Genomic DNA, 21,885 nt, shown 5'->3' with positions numbered 1-21,885 from the left:
CTATAGGGGTAACTGGACTCTTACAGGCATTTTTACAATACAAACCTTTATCGGACTGAAGATAAACTTGGCAAGGTTCCTCTGGGCCAGTTTATAAAACATAGAGAAGGTTAGCAAGTGATGAATGAGGTCATGCCATGTAGTTCATGGAGCACTGAACAGCCATCCATCAGAATTAGCACCTCACTACTGTGGCCACTCTTTAGACTGATTTCTGGCCTAAGTGACACAGTATCTTCCTTCCGATGTCAACTGAAGGGCAGGAACGGAAGGCCTGGAAAAGGCACCATGGATAAGTAACCCTAAATACAGTTAAAACCTGATAGACTTGGGAGTGTTTGGGCTGTTTCCTTTCACTTCCTTGGTGGTGAAAAGGATTTTCTTGATTAATTGCTTTGATTTGTTAGATCTGAAAACTACTTCATTTCATAAACTAGTTGGAGCTGACAGGGTAGCTCGTGGGAGTCTTTGCCTAGCTAGTGTGAGGCCCTAGGTTTGAGCTGCATATAAATGAATGAATGAATGAATGAATGAATGAATGATATAGGAAACTATCTGCTAACTAATCTCTGTCATTTATCAGCAAGCAATTTTTCCTTCTGTTCTTCAGAAAATCAAAAATAACTCCTTCCAAACAGAAGTGGGTGTTGTATGATGGCCCCCATGTTAGTGGTGCACGCACCCATGCATTCGGAAAGTAAGAAATCACACTTGCTGTGACCTACCTCCTAACATAGCCTCTGGATCTCAATCCAGAAATGTGTGCAGATCTTGCCCTTCTTACACGACACCCTCAGTAAAGGGCCTGGATGACTTTCCAACAGAATGACTTTCTTAAACTCCCGCCACCTGAAGGAAGAGGCTTGAAGAGCTAAGGCTGTGTCCCCAGAGAGAAAGGTGACTGTAGGCTGCCTGGCAGGACCGCGGTAGCGGCTGTTTCTCATTCCGAAGGTCCCTCCCCTTCCCCGGCTCCCCTCCCCCAGAGCCTAATCAAAGGATTAGCCTACAGGTTTGGAAAGAGCAGCGGCTGGAACTGTAGGCGCTTTCCCCCCACTTCTCCTTGTGTTTAAATGCAGGAAGTCGAGAAGCCTCTTGCTAACTGGACGTACAACTTGAAAGAGCTTCAAACTATGAAGGCGGACTTGAGCCGGCACATCCTGGCGGAGGACGTGACGGTTCTGAAGGAGCAGATTGAGCTTCTACACAGACAATGGGAGGATCTCTGCCTGAGAGTAAGTCAGCCAGCTTCAAAGTGCGGGGCTGAGGGGAGTTGACTGAAGTGTCCCAAAGCCGAAGGAAAGGATCCAGACTTGTTGAAGCGGAGGCCCTATGGCCCTGGGACCCCTGTGCCCCCGCTGGTTCCGTTAGGAGGTAGCAACCCGTTTTAAGAGATTTGACCTCTTTGTCTCAACGGGGTTCACGAAACAGCTTGCACACTTATACTGAGTTGTTTTGGGTTTTTTGTTTTTGAGATCAGCTTAAGCTGGGAGGTAAGCAAGGGTCCTGCTGGCAGTGATTTTGCCTAGTGGCTTGCAGTGCGAATCAGAGACCCCTCCCCTAGGCCAAACACCAGAACCTCGATGCCCACAGGCTGGGAGGGGCTATCTGAGAGCCAGCCTTTTCTGCAGTCAGATGGTTGGTCCTAGGAGCTGGTTTTTAAACTCTGAAGTGATGGACTGTAGCCTAAGGCCCTCAGCTTCTACAGGATAAGACTGGAATTGTGCTTGGAGTATTACACAGTTCAAGTCTGTGGCAGGATCAAGGTGGAATTAAAGGGCTCAATTAATCTTAAAGATCCTTGTTTTAAGGATACATAATTCTCAGGAAAAGTTAATTCCTTAATCTTATTATTTTGTTTGTGCATGTGCGTGAGCATGTGTGAGTGAATTTGATGTTTGTAAATACCTGTGTTCTAAAGATGCTTTTAATTACATTTTGAAGTAAAAATACTTTATTAAAAAAACTCAGTTTTAGTAGTTACAGTGTGCTCTGCGTGTCTGTTAAATTGTTCCAATTCATGTTTTATGCAAAAGGAAATACTCAGAATCTTTAAAGTCTTCTAAGAGTCAAGAAAACTCAAAGAGCATCCTCCAGATGGTCCTAATTGTTAGCATTGTGGACTCAATCCTGGCACAGAATGCCGGGACTCTTAGAAGCTAAAAAATGAATAGATGCCGGAGGAATGGGAGCAAAATGCTTGTTTCTCTAGGGATAGATTTTTGGGCCTTTTAAACGCATGTGGCTGAACAGGACACAGAAGGAGGCATTTGGTATCTTGACCTCACTGCAAAGAGCAGAGGTTCTTTTGTACGTGGTGAGAAAACTCTCAGGGGACTGCAGCCACCTTTTCCTTTTCTATAAAGTGGATGCTAAAACTAAAACCAAAGAACTCTTCACTGCCCCGTTTAAACCCTTAGGATTTCAAAGATTTTTAAGGAAGTGAGAATAGCTGTACATTTAGGAAGGCTGGTTTGTATTCTCTAGATGTAAATTTAACTGATAAATTGTAGCCTTCTAGGAAAGGAGGGAAGCCCCTTGGCTGGTGTTAGCATAACCAAACACTGGGTGTTTGGGGGTCAGCCTGCTTGCTCCATACCAGTTTTTGGTGACATTTTTATGGTTTCCAGACAAAAGCTACAGTGTGTAATGGCAAAGTAGATTAAATGAATTGTTTGGGGTTTTATTTTTTGTTTGTTTAAATACTCAAACACTTTTGCATCTTTTAAGTTTTCTGGTCATTTGCATTACTAATGATTGGCTGCCTTTTCTTCTTAATATTGTGATATGGATGATACTTTTCAAAACAAGTAAGCTGAACACTGGCCTTCAGGATATACCGATTTGATCAGTTTTTGAAAGGGAAAAGTTTTGGGCCACAAAGTTACGAGGTAGCAATCTGTAAATGTGTTACATTGAAAGAGCAGGGAAAACAAAGTTGAGCTATGCGTCTGTATTTACCCAACCTTTCTTGTGTGGTGGGGCTCTCGTCAGAGCAAACACACAGAGTGCAGATGCCGTCCTTTCCTCTTTTGCTAGTTTTTAGTGACAGTCACCAAGGGTGGAAAAAATCTTTTGTTAGTGCTGAGAGAAGGAAACCGGTTTTAGAGACAGATGCTGACCAAGGTGAATGACATCAGTGCTCATTCTCATTTGGGTTTGTGAGTCTTGGGGGTGGGGTGGGGTGGGGGTGCTCACTTTTTTGGGAGCCAAGGGATTTTCCTTCCCAGCTAGCCTCAGCTACCAAGATGCATGTCATCCCTAGGTGGCTATCCGCAAGCAGGAGATTGAAGACAGGCTCAATTCATGGATCGTGTTCAATGAAAAAAACAAGGAATTGTGTGCCTGGCTGGTCCAGATGGAAAACAAAGTTCTACAGACAGCGGATATTAGCATTGAAGAGATGATTGAAAAGTTACAGAAGGTGAGTGGGGGCGGGGTGCCCACGTGGGTGCACTGAGGAGGGCCAAGGGCCTTTGCAGGCTCAAGGAGCCACAGTACCACATTGTCACATGGCAGTATTCATGTTTCAAGAGGTTTTGGTCCTTCCAAAGGAGGAGGTGGGAAAGGTAGGGAGCGTGAACTGTCATAGGTGGACACGGTGCTGAGGAAGGCTGCTTTCCCTCAGTGGGAAGACTAGCCAGCGATGGTTTCTCTAGTTATTGTGACGTGGGACCCAAGTCAAAGAGGAAGCCAGCTTCGGTGACAGAAGTGACTTTGAGCATCTTTGCACAGCCACCCAAAACACCTCTCCATCAATCCTGGGGAACCTTGGACCTCAGGCTGACTCAGCTGAGTCCATTTAGTCTCGGCTCCACATTTTTGAGGAAAAAACAAGGGGTTCTTATAGCCCTGGGGATAGAGTTCTTGCCTTTGCGTGCATGAAGCCGCAAGTTCAACCCTCAGCACAGTGAGGATAAATAAAAAGAAAGTGCCTATAGGCAGGCATGGGGGCACATTACCTACACCAACACTCAGGAGGCTGAGACAGGAGGATCATGAGCTGGCCTGGCCTACACAGTGAGATAAAGTCACTACTGCCTTAAACACCTGGTAGTCACCTAGCTGGTGTGAGCCATTCCTCGAAGAACTATGTTGACAAGTATAAGATTTTTTTTTTCTTTTTGGCATTAACACTAATGTAGCCAGCATGAGAGTACGTGCCTGCAATCCCATCACCTGGGAGGCAGAGGCAGGAGTATTGCCTGGAGCTCAGTGGGAGACCCTGTCCGATAAAGTAAAAACAAACCCAAAGAGTGCATTAAGAGAGAACGGCGTGTGCCCTGGGCTGGAGAAGGACTGAGCTGGTGGTGATGGCTCGGGCCTTGTGCTTTGGTTTCTGCCAGGATTGCATGGAAGAAATAAGCTCGTTCAGTGAAAGCAAGCTGCAGCTGAAACAGATGGGCGAGCAGCTAATCAAGGCCAGCAGCAAGGCCAAGGCGGCCGAGATGGAGGACAAGCTCAGCAAAATCAACGACCGCTGGCAGCATCTTTTTGATGTCATTGGATCGAGGTAAGAAGTGGTCCAAAATAATTTGTGTCTACCTCTAGAGACTGGTTAGCCGAGTCCAGTCGTCCTGCAGGTTTGTTATAAATATCCAGGTTTGTAGTTCGGGGAAGAGGAGTAGGAATTCTGATTTGAACAATAATTGGAGATGATATTTTAGTAAAGTTTGACATGAATTAGATGTGTGTGCATGGAGGGTGTCTAGGGATTAAATTCGGCCTCACAAACATGCTAGACAAGCACTCTAGAATGAGCTACCATTTTGATTGCTGCTGCTGCTGCTGCTATTGTTGAGAGCGGGATTTGGCTATGTTCCCCAGGCCGACCTCCAACCAATCTTCCCTCCTCTGCCTCCCAAGCAGCCAAAGTACTTGCCACTATGCCCAGCTGGATTTGTTTTAAACAAGAGTCGGAAACTTGGTTTGGAAAGAGATCCTAAAGGGGAGGTCTCATGGGAACTGTCACTCTCTGCTGGAATGAGTATGTCCCCCCATGAAATTATGCCTGCCTGTTCCTGCCTCACTCTGTGTAGTAGCAGCCGGGGGTCCTTGACGCCCCCACAGCAGGAGCCCAGTGCGCACTGGTAGGGATCCTTTGTGACCATGCTAGGTCCTTGATGGGCACCTGGTCCCCTGGGGGAGACAACTGGAGCAGCATCTTGTTCTCAGATGTGACCACAAATCAAAGCTCTGTTCTCCGGTGCCATGTTGTCCAAAATAGAGCTGGTGATATTTCCTCCCTTCAACAACCAATGGTGATGCCCAGAGCTTTTAGATGGCTTTTGTTTTCAAGTCTTCCATATAAAGACAGCACTCCCCCCACCTCTTCCCACCCCCCAAAAACTACATGTTTTTCTATTGCAACCTGGTATTCAGAGACATTTTATTTGGGGATCATTTGTGCAATATTGTCTGCCACCGGCCCGGTACATGTTTTACAGGACAGTGTGCCTGGCGTGAACATGCGAATGATTTGGAACTTAGAGGGGAGCCTGGAGAGCGTGTTAAGGTTTGGGGAGGGAGAATAGGATGCTGTTAGTGATGTGTCATATCCTTTACCTCTCTGATCACTGGACACCATAAGTGAGCCCGACTCAGCAGAGGCAGGGACTGAGTGGTGTTTGCATAGCGGGCAGGAAGTAAGACGGGTCCATTACATTAATAGGAGTGGCTATCTGGCAGCAATAAAGCCGAGCATTCGGGGAGTCCAGATCCTATCTTCTGAGAGTGGAGGGGCGGAGACAAGAGCCATCCCAGATGGTCCTGAGTGAAGGCTTGAAACTCCCGAGAGCCACTGCAGGCAGTAGGAGAGACCCTTGTTATGAGCAAACAGGCAGGCTGTGGAGCAGAAGAAAAGCCACCCAGGAAGGGACAGGAAGCCCCATTGGCACAGTATAAGAGAGATAGGAGCCTTGACTGTCAACCACAGATTTGGCCTCCTCAGTCAAGCCTGAGTCTATTGTGGTCCCCCAATGGTGACAGAGTTCCTGAAGAATGACCAGGGGAACCGGTTGGAAGATGAGGCAGGACTGAATTCAGCTTCTCTCAACTACCTTTGAAAAAGAAGCAGGACAGTAGCAAGACTTAGTTTTGAGCCCCTGCTGGCTTTCCTGTGCGCTCTAAGTCTCTAAGCCTGTTTCCAAATCTTCTGTCAGGATCCGGTGCTAGCCCGGACCCTCAATTATTTCTCTACCAGACCCCAACATAAACTCTCTGGACCAGTGTGGAGGAGACGGGAATAAAGACACGACTCATATGGTTTCATCGGGAGGGAGATTCTCAGAGATCCCTAATGATATCCTGGGTTCACACCCTGAAAAATTCTCCCGTTCATTCTCTAAACAGTCTTTATACCAAAACTTAACTGAGGGTGAAATACATTAGCATTCTGTCTCCTAGGTAACCAGGTGAATGGCCTTTTGTCAAGTCCACAACTACCTGTCTGCTGTGTACCCTAGCTGTCATAGGTAGGCTTGAATCAGCATCTCTATAAGGCATCCTCCAAATTACAAAGGAAGGAGCAAAACATCCTGACCTTTTGTTAGGTTAGCGACAGTCTGCCTGGCAGGATACGTGACCCATCTCAGGTGTAGCCTATGTCTTGATGGCTTGGCTGCCATGCCATATAGAAATATGGGCCTACAATCTTCCCAATGTGTCCAACAACATCGTGAGCTGCTGTGCCCTCTTCAGATACATGACAAGTGGTGCTCATTTAACATAGGCCCAGAAGGGCACGGAGAAGTCTGTTTGTGGACTCGTAATCTGTCATTTTCATTGTAAAGTGGAAGCAGATCCTTCCTCCACGAGGCCGAGGATTCCATTAAATTTATTCCCATGGCTAGGTGGGCGCGGAGGCTCTCACTGGGTAAAAAGTACTTCTCATGCAAGCCTGATGATAGGAGTTCGACTCCCAGAAGCCAGGTAGTGGTGGAAAGAGAGAACTCACTCCACCGATTTCTCCTCTGGCTTCCACACGGGTTGTGTGGCACATGTGTGCTGGCTCTCACCCCCCTCTCTCTCATCCACACATAAAATAAATTCAATTTTAAATAATTAATTGTTCCCAGGGCTGAGAACACTGTCCCATGTATTTGTTGAATGAATCAGTATCCTAGTGGATGAGAATAAGAATTTCTTTTCGGTGGGTGAATCGTGGCTCTGCTGGCATTTTCTTTATGGTCCACGTCAACTTGGGTACTTGACACTAATCAAGGGTGTGATGATATCACACTTGCTCATGGGTCATTCAGGAGTAAGACCTAGCTTATGCTTCTGAAGAAGAGAGTAGCATGCCTTCTTCAGTTATGTCACTGCAGAGGTTAGCAGGCTGTTGGTTTCTCTGTCTCGCTGGCTGCCCATCTCTGGCCAGTTGCTTGGGGGAAGAAGAGAAAACAGCAGCTACGAGTTCATCCGCCTTCTTGGCTGTAGCAGTTGGCAACAATAGCAAGTATCTTGACTGCCAACTGAGTTCTTAACAATGTGCCTTGATGCATGATGTCACTTGATCTTTTGGGTACACTTATTGATGGAGGAGGGCTAGCGATGTGTGCCACATCACATGGTAGAGGCCCGAGGACGACCTGCGGGAGGCTCCTTCCACTAGGTGGATCCCAGGGTTCAAGTCAGTAGACATGGCAAGAACTCCTTGCTGAGCCATCAATTTTCAATGTAATTCTGAAAGGTTGGTACCATCATCCCATTTTACTGATAAAGAAACTGAGGGCTGAAGTTGAGTAACTTGCCCAAACCAAGGCAGCTGACAATGCAACCAGGACCTTAACTCAGACAGTTGTCCACCCCCGTGCCACCCTATACCCTTCTAGTTGGAAGCACACAATGAATAAAACTTATGAGATCTTCACCGTAGATCTAAGTTAAAGTTGAAGGCTTAGCATGGTGTTCAGTACAACACAACAGGTTTCTTTTTTTTAATTGATTTTTATTGAGCTCTACATTTTACTCTGGTCCCCTCCCTGCTTCTCCCTTCCCCTTCAACCCTCCCTCAAGGTCCCCATGCTCCCAATTTACTCAGGAGATCTTGTCTTTTTCTACTTCCCATGTAGATTAGATCTATGTATATGTCTCTCTTAGGATCCTCATTGTTGTCTAGGTTCTCTGGGATTGTGATTTGTAGGCTGGTGCTTTGCTTTATGTTTAAAAACCATTTATGAGTGAGTACATGTGATAATTGTCTTTCTGGGTCTGGGTTACCTTACTCAAAATGATGTTTTCTAGCTCCATCCATTTTCCTGAAAAATTCAAGATGTCATTTTTTTTCTGCTGTGTAAATGTACTACTCCATTGTGTAAATGTACCACATTTTCCTTATCCATTCTTTGGTCAAGGGGCATTTAGGTTGTTTCCAGGTTCTGGCTATGACAAACAAAGCTGCTATGAACATAGTTGAGCACATGTCCTTGTGGCACGATTGAGCTTCCTTTGGATATATACCCAAAAGTGGTATTACTGGGTCTTGAGGAAGGTTGTTTCCTAATTTTCTGAGAAATCGCCACACATCCAAAGGGGTTGTACCAGCTTGCATTCACTCCAGCAATGCAGAAGTGTTCCCTTTTCCCCACAACCTCTCCAGAATAAGTTGTCATCAGTGTTTTTTATCTTAGCCTGTAAGAATTTACAAGTGTAAGATGAAATCTCAGAGTTGTTTTGATTTGCATTTCTCTGATGGCTAAGGATATTGAGCATTTTCTTAAGTGTCTTTCAGCCATTTTAGATTCCTCTGTTGAGAGTTCTCTGCTTAGGTCCAGGGATACAAGGAACATACCTAAACATAATAAAGGCAATATACAGCAAGCCAACAGCCAACATCCAACATCAAACTAAACGGGGAGAAACTCCTAGCGATCCCGCTGAAATCAGGAACAAGACAAGGTTGTCCACTCTCTCCATATCTATCCAATATAGTTCTTGAGGTCCTAGTTAAAGCAATAAGACACAAGAGGTTTCTTAAAGCTATATTATCATCTGACCATCCCAGACAGCCAGGCTTCTCTGGGGAGGTAAGCAGAGCCAGGCTCCTCACATCTGCTGTTTGGGCTCCTGAAATAACACTGCAAGGTCAGCCCACGCCTTCATTTACAGAGAGGTAAACTGCCAATCAGAGAAGGGAAATGACATCCACTCAGGGTGGGAACAGGAACCAGGGTGTTGTAGGAGGCCACCTGTTCATTCCTGGCTGCCCAGACCACAAAATAATCACCCAGAAACTGTATTAATTAAATCACTGCTTGACCAATCACTTAAGCGTATTGCTAGCTAGCTCTTATATGTTTGGTTAACCCATTTCTATTATTTTATATTTTACCACAAGGATTGTGGCCTACCGGCAAGGTTCCAACTGGCAACTCATGTCTTTCCCCTTTGGTGGCTCCATGGCAGCTCCCTGCCTTTTTTCTCCCAGCATTCAGTTTAGTTTTCCCTGCCTCGCTCTGTTCCCCTATAGCTCTGCTGTGGGCCCAAAGCAGTTTCTTTAGTAATCAGTGGTATTCACAGCACACAGAGGGGAATCCCACATCACCAGTCTGTCTGTCTTCACTGCACAAAGTATCTTCAGGGATGCTGACTTTCCAGGGCACTGTGTTAAAAATTTTTCTGAAACCTAGAACTTGATGCCAGGTACCGGTAGTCTACTGTAAGACAGTGGTTCTCTGGCTTCAGTGTTCATCACCACCTGCCTCAGTGTCCCACGTCTAGAGCTGCTCCATCCAGGGATCTGCGTGAGGTCAAGACCTTCATTCCTAACATGTGTCCAGATGTGGTGTCGAGGTGTGATGCTCTTGATGGGAAGTCTGTTTGAGAAACACATGAGCAATGGGGTGAAGTAAATCAGAAATTTGCAAATAAGTCTTGAGCCTCCATCTCCATGCCGAGAAACCACGTACAAGCTTCCTGTCTCCGTGGCGGGACATCTGTGAGGATCAAGATCCAGATGAGAGAGTGGCAAGACAATCACGAATCCAGCCACACACATCTGCCTCATGGCATCTCACAGCCCCAAGTTCATGGGTTGGCTAGATGGCTGGCCAATGAGATCTTGACAACGCACCTGTCTTCTTGCTTCCTATACACCCCCACCCCCGAGCTAGAGTTACATGTATGTGTATCACCATGCCCAGCTTTTATATAGGTGCTGGGGATCTGAACACAGGTTCTCACGCTTATGTAGCACACACTTTACCAACTGAGCTATCACCTCTGCCCGAGGCGGGGACCATTTTTAAAGACTATTTCTAGTGGTGTGGGTGAATGAGCTGATGAAAATGGCCAGGGTCTGGAAGAGCCCCCTTGGAAGGTGTACAATGACAATCTCCCTTGTATGAGGATCATTACTGGCCGTACTCTGTTTATCTACAGTTTCTAAGGAAGGCGTCGCTACTTTTCTCTTGAATGCCTCCTCAGTGGCATCACCGTGAATAGGCTTAGTATCCTTATGCTCGTTAGTGTATGAAGGAGAGACTTGAGTAGCGGGTAAACAAAAGACTAGACCCTCCCTGTTGACATTGGGTGGCTCTTTTGTTGTCAGAAATATCAAGTCCATGGAAAGACGCTAGAAGGAACTAAACGTGCTTCTCACATTTCCCCTACCGTCGCACAAAGCCTATCAAGTTTATACTAATAGCAAGCAAGATGTTGTCATTTAAGCTCAACAGTTATCACCCTGGCAACCATGGGTTACGATTGCTTTTCATCCCTTTTCATGGCTCTCATCCTAACTGTAGTTTCTCTAGGTCACCGTGAAAGACCAAACAAGACTGCCAGTCAGAAAGCTGTCTCAGCTTAGCCTCTGTAGGTGCCCGGAAGGAGCTGGGGGGCTACTGGGCATAGGGAAGGGGTAGCTGGAGGTTGGCCTCCACACTTCCCTTTCCCTTGCCATCAGCTCAGTCATTCCACCTCTGGAGCACATGACTGCTGTTACCCTGCAGAAATGTCTTCCTGGGAGCCCAGGGCTACCCCAAGAGGAAAGCAGCCATCAGCAGATGGGAAGCAACTGGCGCACTGTGCGTAGTCAGGGAATAAACCTCAGTGTTCGGCACTTACAAGGTCACAGAGCAGCCCAGAATGCGGGCATGAACAAAACAGACGCTACATTTAGGAGAAAGGTTGCCAAGCCTCTCCCCTAGCAAAGGAGGCTTGCTCTCCAAGGTGGTGGGGCATGGTAACCGCCAAGTGAGAGGTCGTAGGAACACTGGTGATCACGTCTCAAAATGGGGGAAGAGGCCAGCCTGAATCATTTCCACAGGAGAAAGAAGGACTCCCATGCTCTACATTTTGGAGAACCCAGGAAGGAGGAGCTAAAATCTCATCCTCTATCTTAGGTTCATTTCTACTGCTAGGCGGGGTCCCTCTGCAGCAATCAGTGGCAGAGTCCATCAACTCTGGCCTTCTCAGGCACGACTGTAGATCTCCGGCAAGAAGAAAACTCCTCAGGGCAATGTCGTCTTTGGGACCGAGGAAGGCACCCCTGCATGGCTCAGGCTTCAGGCTGCACTGCTGATTGTAAACATGACACAGAGAAATTATAGACCAGAAATTAGCCTCCCCCCGCTCCGCCCCACCGTGTTCCAAGTCTAAATGTCTCCTCCCTGGCTTTACAGCTCTTCATACGTATCCCAGTGCCAAGATAACGCTGGGACTTTCTCCTCTCAGCCTTGCAATCCTGTAACGTCAGAACAAAGGCTGTGTGTGTGTGAAGAGAGCTGGAGAGAGACGTTTTCTTTATTGTAAGCGGGGGGGGGGGGTGCGGGGGGCAGATTAAAATTGCAGAGCATAGAAAAGGTGTCTTCCTTCCAACCAGCATCGCCCGGTGCCTGTGAGCGAGCTGGTGGTGGTGCCTGGGATGAGGAGCCTTGGGGAGGGTCTGGTTGGAAGATGCTGAGCCAGTGAATGAAGAGGGCAGGCTGGGCAGGGGGAGGGGCTGCCTGGCCGGGAGGTGGAGGTGCAGCCGGGAACTTGGAGCGTCCGCGGAAACCCAAGGAATGGTTTTTTCTCATAAACAGTAAGTGCCATTTCAGCTGACAGCCACACCCGCGACCCAGGTGGCCGCTGCGCTCTCTGTGTGCCTTGCTGTTTTGGTTACAAGGGAGATCACCGATGATGGGATGGTGGCTGCGGAGTGTGAGCGCTCAGCCATTCGGGGGATGGGTTCTCTCCCGGCGTCAGCATGCTTGTGGTGGCTGCAGTCTGCCTCTGACAAGCCGGCAGGGATGCGATTATGCTGTGCAGAAAATAACAATATCCTGGCATTAAAAAGAAAATGCTCCAAAGCAGCAGTTGGCTCTAAAATGTATTGTATGTACCGTCTGTGCCCTCAAATCAGGGCGTGGACATTAATAATTTTACTATGAAGATATTTAGCTCTGTAAAAAGATAAAATTGTGCAGGCTTGGTACAGGGTGCTTAACAACTGACAGCTGCCCATACATAGGTTTGAGTATTTATTTTGGTCCAGATTTAGATACTTTTGATCGTTTCAGCCCAGATTCAGATGCTTTGGATCGTTTCAGCTCTCCTTACTAATTTTTGTTACAATGTCCACATCGACGTAGGCGTCGCTTAACTTACACTGACTTGAGCTTCTATAATCTAACTGTATGCTGCTTACCGAGAGAACAGAGCTGAAAGGTATATTAGTCCGTGCATGAATAGGAATTATTCCAGACAAAAATGCTTTTGATATTTACAGCCTCGTGCATACATAGCAAGACTCCTGCTTGCTATATGCACTTGCTATATTACCAACTCACCTTCATTTTGACTGCTCTAGAAGAAGAGCTGTGTTTTTCAGGGTTACATTCTGAGCCATCTCTAGTTAAGATGAAAGAAAAACTTTATTTGCCTTGATCACACCCTGTTTCTCTACCCATGATTCCTGTAATAGAACCCTTCTAGTCTACTCTTAGGCATAATTTTAATTTGGTTTAATTTCATAGGAAAATGACTTTTGGCATGGATGGCTTCTCCCTTCATCTAGCAATATTGTTTTGATAATCAGTCCTAGAATTCAGCTCAAGAAACCCTATGTTTTTTTCTTCAGGGTGTATGTCCTTGGTTCAGAGATAATACATGAGAAATATTACCTGTGTGACCATGGGCAAAGTGCAGAGGTGGGTGCCACATGAACTACCTATGGGGTTGATGTCATGCAACATCTTGTTGACAAGCTGGTCTCTGAGCAGATTCCCTCGTTTTCTGATGTTAAGTAGAGATCTCAGTGTTTGGAGAGTGTTTGATCAGCCCTCAGGATTAAGAGGTCAGCCCTTCTCTTAATCTTCCTGACCCCAGGAAGGTGACAGTTGAGTTGCAGCATCCACAGAGAGAAGAACTATATAAACTTCAACAATGCATCCCTTGGTTCTTGAAATTGATTGTCAGGTGATTGCCTGAGAAACATTCTGATTCCAGCATACTGGGGCTGTCGGGACTGCAGGCAGAGGTTAAACTACAGAGCAAGCTAGACTCTGCCTGGGTGAAGCGCGCTCTCTCTCTCTCTCTCTCTCTCTCTCTCTCTCTCTCTCTCTCTCTCTCTCTCTCTCTCTCTCTCTCTCTCTCCCCTAAGTCTACTTGTTATCAATAGGTTACAATGCCTCTCACAGCAGAGCAGCGAGTTGCTTTGAAGGCAAAGTGTTTTGGTGTCATCTGGTCTTTAAAATAGGGCAGAGCCATCATTTTTGATGGAAAAGACACACTGGTGACTGTCGCTTCCTCACCCAGTAGGGCTGCCTGAGTACTTCTGAAACTGTATCGCGACATCTAAGTTGCATCAGCTCTGTGGGACTTATGACCCATCTTCGAGTCACCATTGAATCCTCACAATGTGCATAGGACCCAAAACAAAAGCACGTGGTTAAATGTATACTGAAAGAAATTTGTGGAAGGGAAACACGGGCAGTAGTATATCTGTGACTCCGAGCCTCTTCCCATGCTGGCTACCAGCCACGAGCCACAGCAGCTTATAACTCCTCTACCACCATATCCTGGATCTGAATCATGTTCCCTGACAGCAACAAAACCTGTCTTCTACCCTCAATCTATGCACATCTGTTTGTGCAAGGTATGTGACAAGCCATAGGGGCCAGACAGCCAGAGGTTGGAATCTTGCCCCTGCTATTTAATGGCCCACAAGATGAGGCTGATTATTTCACCCATGAGCCTTTCCCCTCCCCAACTGTCCAATGGGAATGATGATGGTACTTGTGAGCACCCTTGGGAGGATTAAACGAGTTGTTAGCATGTGAGATACAGCAGGCCTGACATATGTTAGCATATGACATAAATGTTAGCAGGTTACATGGATGTTTCATTTTAGCACTATGGTTTGTTGATGAGTGACAAACCATTCCGATGTAGATATTTTAAAGGAACGGGCTACATGTGAAAAGGCTCGTACAGCTAAGTGTCCCTTTACCTCAAATGCTCAAGTACATACTTTGGATTCTTTTTGTATTTTGGAATATTTGCATATTTATAATGAGAACTCTTGGGAATCCACTGGTATTTCTCACACACAGCCCTAAGGTAATTCTGTATGTCTTTAGTATACCTGTCTTGACTGTAGCCATCATATAAGGTCTGATGTGGGATTTTTTCAATGGTAATGACATGATACAGCACCCAGAAAGTTTGGACTTTTGAGCATTACAGGTTACAGTTTTAAGATTAGGGTGTCCCGTCCGTATTGTATTCCCATTCTCCATTGCTCTGCTTTGAGCACTTCATTTTGAATGCCAAAGTCCTAGGAGGGCCAACCAAATTGTTCTCTCTCCAGGAGCTATGACATCCCAAGTAAACACGGCCATGCCTAGACCATAGTGTGTTAGCTCCCTGTGTACAGAAAGTGGTCTCCCCAGACCTCTTCTTGTTAAAATAAAAAAATAATGCTGTGACTCACATAGCATGGCATGGGATTCGGTGCTGGCTGAAGCAGAGTGAGCTGCCATCCTAGGAAGAGGGGAAGGGCAAGCAGGAGGCAGTAGGATGACCACTGAGCATGAGCACTGGTCTCTACCATCAGGAAGTGCTCATGGCCAGGCCGCTTCTCCAGCCAGAGATTTTTAGGAAGTCAGCCCCTCATAACTGTGTGGACCGCTGCTGGGCCTTTCAGAGTCAGGGTGGTAAGATGAAGTCAGACAGGCGCAGTGCAATGGTAAACCACGGGAATGAAGGCAGGATCTAGGTTACAGCTGTATCCAGGCCTGGCCTGGATTCGGTTACTTCCTTTTCAATAAATCATCTCGTGGCTTTGAAGGGGACTGTGACCTGCTGCCAGGTGTGCAGTTTGGAAGATGTACCTCCCTGAAAATGATTATTCCTGGGCCATTGTCCTCATCAGAGATTGTCCCAAATGGCCTTCACGTACATCTCCTGCCTTCCTCCCAGCTAACTGAGTGAAGGAAGGCTAATAAAACCAGAGCTCAAACCTAAGCCCTTGCAGACTACACGGCCTGCCTTCATGCCTGCCTGTCTCAGGGAGCTACAAAGAATAAAACACCTGGGAAAGAATGTAGCGAAGTCCAGGGCCAGCTGGCTACAGTGTTACAGCATCCATGTCCTGGTCAGCATCAGAAGAGTTCATGTTGCCGAACATCTATTATGTTCCAGTGGTTATCTGTTGCCTTGATCCCACATCACCTGCAAGATGCTTAATTTTATAGATAATAATGACACTTGGAGTCTGAGTCAAGAATCTTGCAGGGCTGTGGAGCTTACAGATGGTAGGGGGTGGTTGGCAGGACTTTAACAATCCTGGTCTGCTCGACTCCCATGCTCTGGTCTTATCCTTATTGTTGAGGTCTGAGAGACCTCAGAGGCTTGAAGTAGAGGGGCTGGGGCAAAAGGATTCCCCTAGAACCATACAAGTCACTGCTAACAGAGCTAGAACTGGAAGGCAGTCCTCGGGGTTGTCTTGGTTGATGGTGAGATAGAAACATATTGATTCTTTGGTCCACTTAAACATAGCCTGGAGGGAGGGAATGTAACTCAGTTGGTAGAGTGCTTACCCAGCATGCACTAAGCCCTGGGATCCATTCCCAGCATGATATAAACCAGTGTGGTCCTGGATGGATATAACCCCAATACTACAGAGCTGGAGGCAGAAGGATCGGAGGTTCAAGATTGTCCTTGTCAACACAGAAAGACAGACCTGGGGCCAGCCTGAGCTATAAAAGACCCTGTGTGGAAATAAAAGGGCATGTGGGGACGTAACTGTTCATGTTTATTCATTAAACAACTATCTGTTGACAGCCCTGTCCACAGCACATGGGAGGTTCCACCCCTCTCTCCTGAAGAGTGGAGAGTGTCTCACAGTGGTAGCTTGCTCTGGCACTCCAGGAGCATGAGGGCAGGGTTGGGGTGGGGTATGGATGAAGCCAGGAACAGCTTTTGGTAAGAGGCCAAGGGCCATTCAAATTGCTTGAGGTGTTAAACCGATTATGAGATTAAACTGGTTTGTCAAGGTAAAGAGCCGGAAGGACTGTTGAAAGATTCCCAGCATGAATCAGGACTTGGCTTCAGAAATGGAACCAAAGGTGGGGAGGAGGGCATTGAGGCCAGGAGGAAGTTGTTCGGGTAAGTAAAAGTTGACGGTGCGCAGGCAGTGTGTTTCCTGTGAGTTGAGGTCAGCATCTCAGTTTCTCTTTCCATTGCCGTCAGCGGGGGTGCAGCTCTGGCAGCATCTTCCGACCTGAGGATTGGTAAGTAGGGACTTTGAACTGTAAACCATTGCTTAAATCTCTGGGATTCATCCAAAAAACACCCAGATCAGCGGTGCAAGCGCTCACCCATTTAGGGCTTTCATGAAAGCGGCTGATGGAAGTATTTCATTTCGGTCTCTGTGCGAAAAACGAATGCTAGCCAGGTGGGGTGGCGCACACCTCTAAGCCCAGCATTCAGGAGGCAGAGGCAGGAGGATCTGTGAGTGCCAGGACAGTGTGGGCTACGTAGTGAGACCCTGCCTCACACCAACAAAGATGGCTTTTGCTTCAGTAGCTTTTGGCCTGGTGTTAACTCGAAGCTCCAGCATACGCAAGCTACATGTGTTCTCTCAAACCTGTTGCACGCCAAGGCCAGGCTGGAATGAAACTGAGGCAGACTGCCAGAAAGGCGGCAAGCAGATCTGTACTTGAGTGGCTTCTCTCTTTCTGACCCAGAGATGCCCACAAGGCAGCCTCGCTGGAGCACCCACCCTCACCCCATGCGTTCTGTCCTTGTCCAGGAAGGGCCACTGACTGCTGTCACTGGAGTGAAGTATTCAGAATAGGTATTTGGGAGAGAAGAAAATGGCAACTTCCCTATGGTCTGGAATGCCAGGAAGTGGTCAGGGTATCAGGAGGAGGCCATGTGGGTCTGACAGGACTCTTGACTAGACTTGAGTCCCTGCGAAGCATCATCCAGACCCACAGTGTTGCAGAGTCGCCTGCTCTGTGACCATGCACACCTGGGGAGATACAAGTTGTTCCTGCTAAAAAATCAAAGTGGTACAGATTCCCAGCTGCTTGCCAGCGTCCAGCGTCCATCCTGGCCCTTGCTTCCCACTGCTGCTAACTGGGTCTCTCTTCCGTTGCACTTAGGGTGAAGAAGCTGAAGGAGACGTTTGCTTTCATTCAGCAGTTAGACAAAAACATGAGCAACCTTCGCACCTGGTTGGCACGAATCGAGTCTGAGCTCTCCAAGCCCGTGGTTTACGATGTCTGTGATGACCATGAGATCCAGAAGAGGCTTGCTGAGCAACAGGTGAGTGATGGGAAGGAGTACCAGGAGGAGAGGTGGCGCGGGAGGCCAAGGCAGGCCTGCCTTCCTGTCTTCCACCTGCCCACGTCTCTGCCCTGTGTGTGAGGCATCGGTCTCTGAATGCCTCCTTCTCCTTCACATAGCTCATCCTGCAAACAATGCTGAAAAGATGCAGACCTAATTACTCATACTCGATGAGGTTTTATCTTTGTTTTCGTTATATATAACATAGCTTTGAAAGGGAATGAATTGGGGGTACAGTTCCTTTTCGGATTGAGATAGTTAGTGCCCCAGACTGACTTCAGACTCTCAGCCTTCTGCTTTATCATACTGACATCAACCTAAAAGACCTGCAAAGAGAGAACCTTGATTGAGGAATTGCCTCCACAAAGTAGTCTCTGGGACCTTCCACACCCCACCCCTCCAGGATCTCCTGGCTGGCCTGGAACTTACTATGGAGATCAAGGTACCCTCAAACTCAAGAGCTCCATCTGCCTCTCCCTCCTGAGTACTGGGATTGAGGGTGTGGGCCTGAGACTTTTTTTTTTCAATTGCACATTGATATAGTAGGGACCAGCCTACTGTGGGCAGTACCATCCTTAGGCAAATGAGCCCCAGCTACCTACGAAAGGTAGCCAAGCAAGCGAGGTGAGGGAGATGGTAAGCAGCATTCCTCCATGGCCTCTCCTTCAGTTCCTGCCTCCAGGTTCCTGCTTTGAGTTCCTGCTTCGGCTTCTGTCAATCATGACTTCTACTCTGTATGGCAAATAAGCCTTCTCCTCCCAAGCTGCTTTTGGTCAGGGTTGTATCATAGCAACAGAGAAACGAACAAGGGCAGCTACCAAAACTGTAGCTGTAGCCATGCGCCATCATATCATACCCGCATACCTGCTCCCACCCCTCTCTCCGAGGAGTCAGCCAGTGCCTGCTAGGTGGGCACGTGCTCGATCATGACCAGAAGGGAACACCCCAGTGACAGTATCTCATGTTACCCACGCTGTTCCCTAACTAGCTAGATAGCTGAGGGTGACCTCGAGCTTCTGGCCCTTCTGCTGTGTGCTGAGATGTGCAGGTGTGTGCCACCGTCCCTTTCTCGGAAGATGCCCTTTAATGATAAGTTATCTTGAGTCAGTTCTATCTTTTATTGTTTTAGAATTTTTTATTGTTGATACTGTTGTTTGTTTTTCAAGACAGTGTTACTCTGTATTGCACTGGCTGTCCTGGAACTTGTGGTGCAGACCAGGCTGCCTGCCTCTGCTTCCCAAGAGCTGGACTTAAAGGCATGCATTGCCGCCACCACCCAGCCTTTTACTGGTTTAAAAGTGACAATTTTTTTGCTACCTTAAATAGAATAAACATTTGTCCTTTCACTAACTGCCACTTTTAGATGGGTATCATATTGGCCACACCCAGATAAGCAGGGGAATATGCTATTCTAAGGTCACATGATTGACTGATTGAATTCTCCTTTACCGTGTGTCTTAGTCACTGTTCTGTGACGCCATGACCAAGGCAACTCTTAGAAAAGAAAGCATTTAATTGGGGTCTTGCCTATAGTTTCAGAGACTGAGTCCATTATCATATTGGCAGAGAGCATGGCAGCAGGAAAACGGGGTGCTGAGAGTTATATCCTGATCCATAGGCAGAGAGAGAGAGAATATGACAATATGAATGTGCATCTGGGCCTGGCATGTTTTTGAAACCTCAGAGCCCACCCCCCACCCCCAGTGACACACTTCCTCCTACAAGGGGGATAGCTCCTGATCCTTCTAATCCTTTCAAATAGTGTCACTTCCCTGGTGACTAAACATTCAAATATATAAACCTATGGAGCCATTCTCTTTCAAACCACCATACCATGTAACCTAATGCAGTTCTGGGATTAGGATTTAGACATTCTTGAGGCAGAAAAGGTCTCATTCCACCTATGCAGATGCACTGAGGCAACTGTTGTGGTTACACTGAAAAGAATATTGCCGTGCGTCTGTTACTCTCTGTCCAGAAACACTGGAGACAGAAAACTACTCCAAGTGGGTAGGCCATTTCTTGAAACTTTGCTTATGTTTTCATCCAAAATAAGTACCGTAGATTGTTTGGCTGTTTCTAAAAATAAGACCTAACAAGATGAGATCACTTACTGCTGCCTTCTCAACTCCTAAAGTTGCTACAATCCTACTATTCCTCAGTCCTCTTAGCAATGACCTTGGGGAGCTGGGAGAGGAAGGGTTAGGGCCAATGGTTCTCAGCCTGTGAGTCTCGACCCATTTGGGAGTCACATATCAGATATCCTGCATATCAGATATTTACATTACAAATTCATAGCAGTAGCATAATTACGGTTATGAAGTAGCAACGAAGTAATTTTATGGTTGGGGGGGGGGGTCAGCACAATATGAAGCCCTAAAGGGTCACAGCATTAGGAAGGTTGAGAACCACTGGGTTAGACCCACTGAGTCTTCTCATGTACTCCTCTCGATGATTGGTGCTAAGATTATACTGCTTCAAAATGAAAACACAGTGGTGACTTTGGAGCTCTTCCATCATGATCCACTTTCATTGAGTCCCCAGCATTTCTCTCCTGGGTTTTTTTGTTTGTTTGTTTGTTTGTTTGTTTTGGCTTCTTGGTTCCATGTGGGTTGTCCCTCATTGGCTTAGGGCATGACTGGCTTCCTTGCGTTCTTTGACTCCCAGTAGGCTCTTACCCTCTGTGTCATTCCAAACTCCCAAAGCTCAACCTGCTGCCTGACTGTGTGTCCCTGAAGCCTCTCCTTATATCCTGCAACTGGCTGGGCAGTGGTGGTGCACACCTTTAATCCTAGCTTTCGGGGAGGCAAAGGCAGGCAGATCTCTGTGAGTTCGAGGGCAGCCTGGTCTACAAAGCGAGGTCCAGGACAGCCAGAGCTATTACACAAAGAAACCCTGTCTCGGAGGAAAAGGATTCAGAGCCCTGAGTTCCCTGATCAGGGCAGAAAATCAAAATGGACAAGAGCCCCTTTCCAGAATTAATGGAGAAATCCTTTCACATTCGTTTATGCCGTTTCTCAGAGTTCGGACAGTTTCTGAAATGTAATTCTTTGTCAGACTTGTGCCCTGGTGGGCATTGGTGACAGGATTATTGTTGTTGCTGCAAAATGTCACTGGTCCAGCACTGACATGGGTTTCACTTTAAGATGCAGTCCATTTTATTGTGCAAGGTAACTCATTCAGGCTATGTCATCACTCAGCCATTCTGTGCTGTTTCAAAGAAGATGATGTGGACTCTTTAGATGGAGGTTATTGTTTTTAAAATACCCAAATGTTTTTAAAATACCTTTTAAAAACTCCAGTGACGATGGTCTTTTATAAATGACTTCAGAGCTCATTCCACATTCTGTTTTCTTCAGCCACTACTTTTTATTTTTTTTCTTCAGCCACTATTAATTTTATGCTACTAATCCAGCTTGTGCTGAATAAAGTGGCTGAAGAAAACAGAGATGGCTCAGTTGTTAAGGACACTGGTTGCTCTTCCAGAGGACCCAGGTTCTATTCCCAGCACCCACATGGCGGCTTTTGACCATCTGTAACTACAGTCTGGGGAATCCAACTCCCTCTTCTGGCCACTGTAGGCATCAGGCACACTCAGAGTACACGTTCATGGGTCATGTAGTCAAAACACCCATATTTATAAAACTTCTTAAATTAGATATTAAAGTTAATGATATTGTAAGATCGTTGAAATGACTCTTAAAGTACATGACATTCATGTTTACCTCTGGGTTAGAATTTCTCTGCATCTTTCCAGGCTCTCCTAGCCAACTAGAACCAGGTTACATCCTGGGCATTTTCTGATTAAAAGTGTCCCCATGCTCATTCAGTACCACCCTCTGGAGTGCTGATTTATTGCTTTCATTGCTACAAAGAATATGCATCAATGCCAGTAAATTTCCAAAAAGCTAGAGACCATCCTGTAAGCCATAATAATTCTTGAAGCTGAAGTTCTACTTAAATGCAGTCACTATAGCCAGCCCTGGGATTGACCCTGCAGCGACTCCCGTTTCCGTAGTACTTCAGGCCTTCTCTCCCTGACTACAAAACTTAAGAATTCCACCTGCACATCTTCCCTCACATGACTAAGCAGGAGTGCATTTCTGCATATAA

At 46.7% G+C, this 21,885-nt stretch overlaps 1 protein-coding gene across 3 annotated transcripts in view; it reads left to right on the top strand.

The window, feature by feature from the left end:
* Syne2 (spectrin repeat containing nuclear envelope protein 2) overlaps positions 1-21,885 on the top strand; it is a 300,335-nt gene that overhangs the window by 256,894 nt on the left and 21,556 nt on the right. The window contains exons 97-100 of one of the 3 annotated variants that reach the window (XM_057782661.1): positions 1,077-1,232; positions 3,263-3,421; positions 4,344-4,510; positions 17,589-17,751. In XM_057782661.1, the coding sequence (XP_057638644.1) occupies positions 1,077-1,232; positions 3,263-3,421; positions 4,344-4,510; positions 17,589-17,751 (645 nt within the window). Of the gene's footprint in view, positions 1-1,076; positions 1,233-3,262; positions 3,422-4,343; positions 4,511-11,654; positions 11,745-11,918; positions 12,020-17,588; positions 17,752-21,885 lie in introns of those variants that run through there. The other 2 variants (XM_057782663.1, XM_057782662.1) reach the window with 2 other exon arrangements.

The sequence above is a fragment of the Chionomys nivalis genome, chromosome 10 (assembly GCF_950005125.1).
Source record: "Chionomys nivalis chromosome 10, mChiNiv1.1, whole genome shotgun sequence".
In the NCBI taxonomy this organism is placed as follows: domain Eukaryota; kingdom Metazoa; phylum Chordata; class Mammalia; order Rodentia; family Cricetidae; genus Chionomys; species Chionomys nivalis.
Note: the sequence above shows the minus strand (reverse complement) of the source record. Positions and strands in the feature narration are given on the sequence as shown.